The 11,539-nt window shown below is 43.8% G+C and overlaps 1 protein-coding gene across 1 annotated transcript; it reads right to left on the reverse strand.

Moving 5' to 3' along the window:
* Positions 1–8,278: 8,278 nt before the first annotated feature.
* On the reverse strand, positions 8,279–8,788 carry LOC121778163 (vegetative cell wall protein gp1-like). Its single transcript, XM_042175497.1, has one exon. It carries the CDS (start codon positions 8,786–8,788, stop codon positions 8,279–8,281), a length of 510 nt encoding a protein of 169 aa, XP_042031431.1.
* Positions 8,789–11,539: the final 2,751 nt, after the last annotated feature.

The raw sequence follows: 11,539 nt of genomic DNA on the forward strand, positions 1-11,539 counted from the left end.
CTCTGCTTCCCCTGTTTCTGACTCTGTTTCTGATTCGGGTGGTGATTCTGGATCTTCGCGTCCTGATGACGTCCAAGATTCGTCGCTAGTAAATTCACTCGGAAACGGATCTCCCGTGGTGAACCCTGATCTGGTGGTCACAGTAGAGACTGTATCCTTAACCCGCCAATCAAACTGGCCGTGTTTCCACCCAGATGAGTTGCTCCAGTAGGTAGATCTTGAGCCTCTGCTCATAAACTGCAAACAAAAGAGAAGGAAAACAAATCAAAACTATTTACACCACAGACTCTGAACACTAACACTAAGCACGCCATCCATCCCCGACAACGGCGCCATTTGAAGTGGTGGTCCTCTCACTCGACTCTAATGTCGAATGACTAGACTCAGGAGTAAGCAAGTGTGCACATATGAGAATTAATGCAAAGCTCGGTCCAGACACAACGCTCCTTAAATCCACTGGAACTGGGTCCAGGAACTCAAGAGAACTACAGTGTTTTTGTCGTTGGACACACTCGACTCCCCTGCAAAAATAAATCCCTCAACCCGAATACTATGAATTAGTATAGGGAAGTGGGGTCGATCCCACAGAGATGGATTCGCAAAGTAGTGCTAAGAGACTATGGAAACAAACGGCTGCTGCCACGCAAAGGGGTTGAGATTTTAACTATCACTAGATCTAGGCAAGAAATGTAAACGCTAGACCTAGGACACAGAAAACTTACTGGAATCAGACATCAAATCCGAAAGACACAATTACTCCCTAGACTAAGTAAACAATTACCTAATCTAGCTAAACAGAAAGCAACTAACAGTGGGGACCATGTTTCCAGAAATAGCAAGTACGGTAAAAGCTGCAGACAACCAACCCATGCAATTTCCTAACCAACTCAGACGCGTAAATGCAGAAAACAGAGCATACTCCTGGATTCGAACAGAATTTAGAAATTTGGACGCCGGAAACTTGCTACGAATCGGAAATACACCAGATCTACGTAAACTAGGCGAAATGAAATGAAAACACGTAAGCGCGGCATAAAATTAAACACTCCTGCTCAGAATCACGTCAGACGCTTAATCCACTCCGGATCCAAGCAATCCAAACTCAACAATCAACAAAATCAACTCCATAACTCCGATTCTAACAGATCTGCTCCGATCACCGCCAAATTCCAACAATCACGAACAACTCCACAACATTAACCAGACAAAACCCCGATTCATTCACAAACCAGCTCCATTCTCCCAGATTCAACCATTAACCTGCAATAATCCAGAAATCAACCAACTCCAACAATCCAACTCCATAATTCAAGTAAACACAATCAAACAACAGGAACCATCACGATCGACGTAAACGAAAACGAAACTTGCATAAAAGTAAGAAATATCCAGAAACAAAAGAGGTCCGAGCTTCGAACAACGAAGCTCGGCGAATTCAGCAGAAATGAAAGTGGAAAATAAATTGTTTCTTCGCCCTAGAGAAGGACGGTGTTACAACCAGATCGAAAATGTATGAAAGCTAGAGGTGAACCCCCTAGTGTGCCCTGAATTTCCCACCGAAAGAACCCAAGAGTGTGAAGAGAATGGACTAAGCTACAGGCTGTTAGCAAGGTCTCCACCGAGAAGATCCCTCCAACTTGCATGCTTCTTCCTTTTATAGATGCGGACATAGCCTTCTAGAGTCTTCGTAGAAATCCCTATTCTACCCTTCAACTCCGAGGCTTCCTCCGTCAAGCAATTTCCTTCATAATGTCCACTTTTTCGCCAGTTTCCTAGGACCATGCAAGCGTCCTCTTCTTTTCCTGGATCTAGCGAAAATCTTCACACACCTGGCTTAAATCGTGCGTTAGACCCAGTAATTTCACGAAATAAAACCCCTAGACCGATGCATGAAATTAGCCTTATCACCCTTCTTCTAGAATGACGACGTTTTTCAACAACAGAATCGTGACTCAGCTCCGTCCTTGCATCTCATATTCCAGCACGTGTCCCCTTCTAGAACGTCGTCCTTGATAACAGAATGTTGCGCACCATCCAGCTCATAGCCTCGCATGTCCTTCTTCTGACATCCAGTGGTCCCCTCCTTAACTGCTTGATTACTCCCCTTGATCAACTTCCCCCGAAATCTGGCTTTTTTTGCCTATTGTACTTGCTTGATAAGTCTGACCTAGTTGCGTTGGTCAAGTAGCATTTTTGCACATTTAACACTTGTTTTGCGCGATAAAACTGATCAAGTAGCGTACATTTTACCCCTAAACCGATGCATGAAATGAGCCTTATCAAACTGCTCACACTTAAAACATACTTGTCCCCAAGTATAAGAAAAAGAAAAGAAAAAGATAAGACAAATTTCAGGCATGGTTTACTCATTTCAATAAAAGAGTACGAAAAAAAAAACAAGATTCGAAACAAAAACACTTATTCACATGTATGCATTAGACCGAATAAATTTCTAACAATAATACCCGAGGTCGAGGTCAATCCATTTGCCAGTAGCTTATGTTTCTTCTCTTTCGCGTTTGCTTGATCAAGGTGTCAGTTTGTCAAGATTGCTCAATTTAAACCACTGTTGGATTCACTCAGTCACTCATTTCTCACCAGAGATGTTAGGACTGTTCACTCAGTATTGCCACAATTTCAATACCTCGAATCGGACTGCACAAGATAGTTCCTTAAGGTCTTTGTTTCGGGTTGTAATGGGGCTTAAGGGTAGTAGTGTATTGAGGTAGGGTCCTAGGGGTTCTAAGTTTAAAATATATAAACTGAGTAAATAAAACACATGAGTCAAGAGACCAGAGATTTGAACTATTTATTTCGCCACTAGATATCTTACGTGGTTAAGTGGCGACTTCTAGCCTTGAATTTTAAACTTTATTTTCTAACTTCCGACTTGCTGGGTCAGGTTACAATTTTTTTTATGACTTGATCAACCTGATTGACTAGCTTGCTCAACCCGGTTACCATTTTATTTTGACTTTCTATACCCCTTCTTCCTTTGAAATCGACTCATCTCTCTGACCACTCTTCCTCACATATAGAGAGGCTTCACAGTTGATTTAAAATTGAGCGTTTCCATCATACTTGCGTCGTTCAAACTGATCAAGTTTTTGCAATCAAGTTTTTACATGTAAGCATACTGAATCATTTTTCTTACTCTTCCACAAAGTAATCAAGTCTTCCACTTATCAAATTTCATGCATACTGCCTATTTATTACTATCTGAAATTTTGAATTTTTTTGAAATTTTTTTACATGTATGATATTTTTCTGACACTAACCCTTCCCCCTCCCCACTGCATATGAACTCGTCCTCGAGGGATTGGATGCAGTGGAAAAAAGGGTTAGGTATAGGCAACGGCACAACCACAAACAAGGAAAACTTCTCACACTTAGACCAGACACTGGGCTAAGTGTGAGACAGTGCCAACAACCATGCATGCCAACTAAACAGAAAAAACAACAAAACATGACACAAAGACAGATAGGCAGACAAAACAGATAGCAAAAATAGGCATGCATACTTCTCACACTTAGACACAACACAGGTCTAAGTGTGATGTGGAGCAGAATATCAGCTATACATACCAACATGAAAATTTAAAAAAATAAAAATTGTTTTGAAACTAGAAATGAGTAGAGATTGGGGGGGTTGTACTTAATGCCTTCTGGGGGTTGACTGGGAGATGCTGAGGGTGGCCAAGAGGATGATGGGCGCCGATTCGGATGAGAGCTTGTAGAGGGAGGTGGTGGTTGTCTGGCTGGGGCTTGGTTGTGGGTGGTTCCCAACAACCTGGCCAACAGAACCAGTTGAGTATTTGAATTCTCCGCCAGCTGCATCAGCGTCTGCTCCATTCGGAGCTTCCACTCGTCGTCAGCACTTGTAGCCTCCTCTCGATCCATCCTCGGAGTGGGCGCCTGATGTGTATCCTCCTTTTCTCCTTTGGCAAGGGTCTCTGAGGTCTCTTCTGGCCTTGTTCTCCTTTTGGGCTGGCTTCTTTGTTGTTCCCGCCTACCTGCTGCGTAAAACTGGAAATTCCCTCCTTGTGTCTTCTCCAGGACCTGAATTCTAACAAAGAAATCAAGGTCAAACAATTCAGGACTAGGGCAAAGGATAGGGCGCCCGACATTCTTCACGGTCCAGTTTCTCCTCAGGTAAGCCCCGAGGATGTGGCAGATGTTTAAATGGCGGGCAGCACGGGTAGCAATTTGGTTCATGGAATAGGCCAGCCAGAACCCAAGGTGGACTTTCCTCTGATCCCTCATGCTCCACATAAAGTAGAGCTCGGCCAGAGTGAGGATCGCCAACGTATTGGTTTGTCCGAGGAGATTACAGGCCAGGTAAACCTGGGCTAGGCGGAGGGCAGGATCAACAATAAGATGTCCTCTGGATTCAGAAGCTTTAAAAGTTGGAGCGCGTCCACCGCATGTGGCCTTCCAGACGACTTGCTATTCGAATTCGAGTTTCCTCTGAGGGAAACTGTCACGACCGCCCTCACTAAGGATAGTAAAGACAGGGAAATCGTGACTAGGGAAGGGACTAAAGAGCGGGGAAGAAAAGAGGGACGCAATGAAAGACACAATAAAGGACGAGATTGAATATGAAAACCCAATTAACTTCAAAAAGAAATATTTTGGTCTATCAAATAGTTAAACAACAGATTAATGTCTCAAGGTAAAAAATGTCATAACGTAGTGTGGGAAAAAAATGAGACTTTATCAAGAACGATTCGAAACAAGGCAACGGAAAAACAAGTATCAAAGGAGAGTCATAGGATGACGCCCATGTATGAAGACACGACACATCCGGGAATTCCTAAAGCTCACTTAACATCCATCGCAACATCCCGCTCAACCTGCAAAATTTTAAAAAGAAATGCAGGGCTGAGTACTTGTTGTACTTAATGGGCTCATGCCGAAAATATTTTATAACAGTTATGTCATCCATACCAGTGATCTCGAGTTTTATATGTAGTAAGAAATATCACGAGAACACAAAAACATTTCAAGTCTAGCCAGACAATTTATCTCCCCACTTTTCACCTCATTCCATCAATCACAATCATCATATCAAGTGCGACGAAAGTGTGGCCACACTATTCGCCCACGAGACCGGCCGACTAGCAAGGACGGCTCACGATCACACTAGTGTACACAGCCTGATAGGGTTTGCGGCCCTACTCAGACCCGAATTCGTTTCACAACACAGCCCTATAGCCTAACGGAGCAAGCTCAGAAGAACTAGGCATCAGACAACAATCTCACAAACAAAAACATGGCATGACATAACAGTTAAACCACCCTTATAACACCACGTAATATTTTCGGAAAATAAAGAGGTTTGAAAAGAAAGCCCACCTCGATTGCTTAACAACACAATTCCAACTTATGCAACTCTCGTTCCTCGAGCTCACGTATACTCAATCACCCTTGACAACGATAACACAATCAACTTTCCATAAACTTATGTTATCATATGTCCTATTGTTCCTTTTTATCGTTTCCCTTAAATTACCCATCCCATCATTCATCGACATAAGGAAAAACATGCCATAATATTTCTCAACGTGTCACACATAATCACGTCATAGGATACTTTCCCAAATCATACATGCATCATATAGTTCATCAAACTTAGCAACAAGTGATATTTTCACATAACAACAAAACTGGCAGAACTGCGCGGTTGGTTTGTAAAAATCACCAAAAATTCATCCGACCTCATATGAAGCTAAAATTTGGTCACAACACAGTAGACACATTCAAGTTCATTCAGTTAAAGTTTCACACTCAAATCATGGAATTTGGTCAGTCAAAACATTTATACAACTCTCTGGTCGGAATATAAAAATTTTGGCAGCATTGCGCAGTTCATTTGAAAAATTCACCATAAATTCATCCGATGTCCAATGAGGCTGAAATTTTTACACGACTCATAGACAATTCAAATGTTCATTTAGTTCAAGAATCACATCAAACGGAGGTCATTTGGTCGGTCAAACAGAATACGAAACTTTCTGGGCGAGAACACATGTTTCTGGCAGAATTGCGCAGTCAACTTCAAACTTTTATTAACAATCCATTTTTTGACAAAAAGGGCTGAAATTCACACGAAACACAGAAAATACCTTGAAATTTACTCAGTAAAAGTTTCACATCAAAATTCGGTTGTTTGATAGGTCAATTACACATCAGAAACTGCTGTTCGAACGTCACAGATTTCAGGCTCACAAATTCAAAATTAGGGTTTCTTCCTCAATCATCCAAATACAATTTTTCATGCTTATAACACAAAATCATGCTCAAAAATATTCTCATAATCATGTTCTCATATAATCACACATCATTCACCAATGAATCATTCAAACTTCACACATATTCATTCAAAATCGCATATTCACAAATCTCCTTATACAAAACACAAATTCCCACCGATTAATTATGCGATCTATGATTCCTACACTCACTACATGCATGAGGGAATCAAGAACAAGGATTCAATGGAAAAGATGAGAAAGAGAATTCAAATATACCTTTCTTGTTCAAAAACAATCGGTAGGAAAGATAATTGATGCGATTCTTCGATGAATCTTGAATTTCCAACTCCAAATTGATGCAAGAACAAGGGATTGGTGAAGAATTGGTGGAGAAGGAGAGGAAGAGAGGAAAAAACGTGTGGGAGAGAGGAGAAGGAGAGAAAAAGGCGTTGAAATAATGGGGCTAGGGTTTGGGTTTCTCCCTTTTTATATTCTAGGATTAATTCTCCACTTAAATAAACAAAAATAAAAAATAAAACAAATTGTGGAGTGAAAATAGGGAAAGGGGACTTGTACTAGGGGAGTATTTTAAAAAATATATATTTAAATCCTCAATTAAATAGGAATAGGATTTAAATTGGTAATTTCTTGTAGGAAAAGACTCCCACAAAATAGGTAACAAATAAATTAATCCTACAAGTAATTGAAAGGCATATGAGCCAAAATTATGTAGTATTGCATAGGGATAATTTGGTTTGGATTTAATTTAGATAAATATCCCAAAGCAATTAATTAAATCCAAGAAAGAAAGTATTATTTCCAATGGATAGGAGGGACGAAAATTCCAAATAATATGGCTAGAAATATATGCATGATCCCACTTAATTTAATTCACACATTGGAAGCTTAATCACATTAACTCACATAACCCACAACAACTAATTTTACATAATTAACTCAAACACATAGAGACTCAATTTCCACAAAAGAAATTCTTATTCAACATCCACATTAATAAAAAAAAGCCATCAAATAAAAATAAAAAAATAAAAAGTCACAATTTTTCGGGGTGCTACAGAAACCGATATCGCGTCCAACCCAAACGCCATTGGCCACTTGGCTCTCTGTATAGAGGCCCATCTGGATGGAGAATTCGTTTAAGCTCATTAGTTGGTCCTGGCCAAAGACCCTAAAGGAAACACTTTTGTCGTTCAGGTCTGAACTTCCGGTGAAGCAGAAGGACGTGAAAAACTCCTTGGCGAAGTCCTCCAGTACGGGGGACTCATCAACCTCTAACAACCATTCAAAACCGATGCCGACAATGTATGCTGCAAACCTCTCCTTCATCTCTATCTTCTCCAGGGACGGCTGGTGCAATCTTCCCCGCGTTGAGCTTCTTCTGGGAGGTCACCCTTTTGTGAACCTCCTTCTGCATTTTGGGATCATCGAATTCCAACATCTGTTGGCAAAGAGCTGGGGTCAATACCACATGCTGGGGGAAGTAGGTGGTGGAAAGAAATGTTGCAGGTCTTCCTTGTTGCCCCTGGACGTTCGGGTCCAGCGCAACTCCTGTTCCGCCGAATTACTTCCTTCATCTCTTGGCGGTGGGGAAGCGGGTGCGGAGGCATCTGCCATGACGACCCCTGTGTTGGCGGGGCCACTTCTCTTGGAAGTAAGAAGAGCACTTCCCTTCCCCTTCCTCTTTCTTTCTCTTTCCCCTCTTACCAGGCTGCTCTCGGCAGTCTCTCTCTCATCTCTAGCCTCTTAGATCTGAGGCTCTTCCGGTTCTTCTTCTTCATCCACCAGCCGCCGTACTGTGCGGGGTCTCTGTACCACCACTCTCTCTTCTCCTCGGGTTTTTAGGGTCTCAGCTTCCTCCAGAAGCCTGTCCATTGTCATACGCCGCGTCTGACGGCGTAATGGCCCCTCCTCTCTCTCTGTCTCCCCATAGTCAAACAGTGGGCGTAAGTCCTCTACTTCATCGTCGTTAACGTCATCGCTCTTAGCCAAATGCGGTTCATGGATCAAAGTGGAGGTGCCACCGCTTCCTGGTGACGGAATGGCAAATGGCTGCCCATAATCCTCCCCCAACCTTCTTTGTCAGAGGTATCCTCGCTGGTTTGCATTGGTTGGATGGGGGACGAAGGTGAAGGTGATGTAGGAGAGCTAGGAAGGGGTGATGCAGTTTTAGGACGAGATGATGGCGAAGGTTGGACGGTAGAAGGTGAAGGTGATTTAGGAGAACTAGGAAGGATTTTTGTTTTAGAAGGTGAAGCAGGATTCTTAGACCAGGAAATCCCAAGTTTAGCTTTAAGTTCGACGTAGGCGGCTGCATCGTCCAGCTCGGAGGGTATACTTCGGAGGATTTTATCGAGGCGCCGCAGGGCTTCTTCGTCTACTGCTGGAGGTGGAGTGGCGGTAGGAGTAGGAGGGCTAGGGTTTTCTTTATCTGTTTTGGATGAGGTTTCCCGGTCGCCTTTGTTGGCACCGGCATCTGAGGATAAAGATGAAGTTGGAATTTGCTTGATCAGCATTCTTGCTGGTAATGGTGATGAGTGCTGGCGGAGAAAATGTTCTAGGCGAGGGTTCGGAACTTGGAGTGGTATGGGGAGGGTAAAAAGGAATGCACTGCTGTTGCTTTTGGTTGAAAGCGAAATACGGCCCTGAGATCTACCTATTATACTGATATCGCGACTGTTGGAATCTCTGACGGTTGAGATCCCTGCGACTGTTCACGCACTCTGCGACTCTTTACGTATAGGTGCGCCTTTTTAGAGTGCCAGCTGACCTAGCTTCCGTGATACGTTTCCTCCTTTTCCTGGAACGTCCCTTCGTTGCGACAGTTGGCGCCGCCTGACACCTCTCCAATGACTACGTGTGTCCTATCATCCCCTGTCCCTGATCAATTAACTCACTGTGGCCACTGGTTAACTCACATTATACTGATCAAGTGGACAATTAAACCCAGATGCAAACTCTCATAATTATACTTGATCAGTTTCTTGCCTCCACTTCCGACTTTTAATTTTCTAAAAAGAACAAAACATAAAATATTTACACTACACTATCAAGGGAATGACTGGTTCCCTTAGGATGTTACTTGATCAGACCGAAGATTAGATTAATGTTGCTTGATCAAGCAGACTACCCAAGAGTACACAGTCGCTCCCTATACCTGCTTACTAGATAAGATTGGGCATGGTCAATGGAATTTCTTCCACTATACCCGCTTTGGTCTTGTCTCTGTAGGGATCAATCTGATGACTCTTTTCCACGAAGGAGAACGAATTGGGGGGGGTCTTCTTGGATGTTCGCCTCCTGTGTGTGCACTGTCATGGTGGTACGAGGGTCTGCCCATCTCGAACTCCGCCTTCTGGATATCAGTTTGAATTGACACTGGAAGAGTAGCTCTTCCTGCCCCGCTATGAGCTCTTCCTTTCTTAAAGCGGGGTCGAGTATGCGTTGTCGATCAAGGTGGGGTGCCACTCCTTCTTCTAACATGGCGGAATGCATGCACGGATCTGGGTCAAACTCTGCTGTTTTCCACTTGACCACCTCTTGACCCGGCCTCAGTTCTTCCTTCAATTGTCCTTCCTGTTCTTGCAGATTTGGTTTGACCGGTTTGTGATACTTCTGGCTGGACAGGTTCTTGAGGGTAACTGGCGACACCGGCAGAGGCAATAGCTGCCTTGCAGGCGAGGGTTTCTCCTTCAGCATTCTTCTCAAGGGGGCGGCTTGGTCGGGTGGTTTTTCGACCCTTTCCGGTTGAGTGATCTCTTTTGACTTAGCTGGCTTACAGAAATCCATAATTTCCCTTTTGATGGCTTGATCATCCATTTCTTCAGTCATCGTTGCATCAAACCATTCAGTTGCTTCCCTCTTAAGCTGTTCATCTTCAGTGGGAACAAAGGGTGGTTCTTTGAAGGGTTCCATTTCTAGATACTTTTGTTCCCGAGGACTGATAGCGTCTACTGATTGAATGCTCTCGCTGTCCTGTGGCTTCCTCACAGCTTTATCAATTTTGAATATAAGTTGTTCTCCATTAAAACCCAGTTTCATCGTCCCATGGCGGACGTCGATGACTGTGCTGGCTGTGGATAGGAATGGCCTTCCCAAAAGGACGCCAACAGACTCTTCCGCTCCTAGCTCTGTCGTCTTTATGACGAAGAAGTCGGCGGGGTACATGAACTTGTTCACCTTGACGATTTCATCTTCCAGAATTCCCTCTAGGTAAATGCAAGACCCGTCTGCTAGCTATATCACCATATCGGTTTTGACAAGCTTAGCATCTTCCAACTTCTCGTATATAGAATACGGCAATATTGATGGAAGCCCCTAGGTCGCACACTGCGTGCTCCATTTGGACGTCTCTGATGGAAATTGGGAGTGTGAACAACCCTGGGTCAGTCTTCTTGGGTGGAAGATCACTAGGTTGGCTCACCACGACTACGTTTTCTGCTCCGACCATCCTTCCCTTTCTCAGTGACGTGTTCAAGGGTACTGGACTCGAGACCTTCTTCATGATTGGGTCCGTGTCCGTCTGTGGGTGCTGGAGAAATCGCGGATGGACTTCGATAAACTCCTTCTGATTTTAGAAATACTGCATTGACATTCTCTCGCTCAGGTGGTGGCTGCACTGTAGCCGGAATCCTTCCTCCATTTTCTCTCAACTCGCCCAGTGACATGGCGACCTGAGATAGCTGCTTTGTAAGGATATCTAGTGCAGCCCTCTATTCCCTCTGGGCCTCTTTTATTTCTCGCATTGCATCTTGGGGCTGATGCGGGATCATCACATCCCCTGGACCTTCATTTTGTCATCTGTTATACCTCTGATTAAAATGACCTCCTCCTTGGCTTTGCTGGTAATAGCCGGAAGGTCCATACTGCTCTGGTTGGTTCTGGGGAAAGTGATTCTGTTGGTTTCCTCTTTGGTACTGCGGGACATAACTCACCATTTGATTATTTGGCTGTCCTCCCTGGTTGCTAAACTGAGGGACTAGGTGCTGGCACCCCCATTATCTTTCCTGTTGTCGGCTTGACCAGTTAGACTGTCCTCCACTTGACCAGTTCCCTTGAAGTCTACTTGACCACCCTGCCTGACCTCCCTGCATTCTGTTCCCTCCAGTGTTTGGCCTATCCAGGATTCGAGCAGGCCAGTTGGGCTGCCCGTCAGAGGGTTGTATCTGCTGTATCGAGGGTGGTAGGCTTTGATTCTGATCGGTCCACCTAAAGTTTGGGTGGTCTCTCCATGGAGCATCTCTCTGTTTACCCTGGATCCAGTTGCC

Source organism: Salvia splendens, chromosome 1 (genome assembly GCF_004379255.2).
Source record: "Salvia splendens isolate huo1 chromosome 1, SspV2, whole genome shotgun sequence".
Classification (NCBI taxonomy): domain Eukaryota; kingdom Viridiplantae; phylum Streptophyta; class Magnoliopsida; order Lamiales; family Lamiaceae; genus Salvia; species Salvia splendens.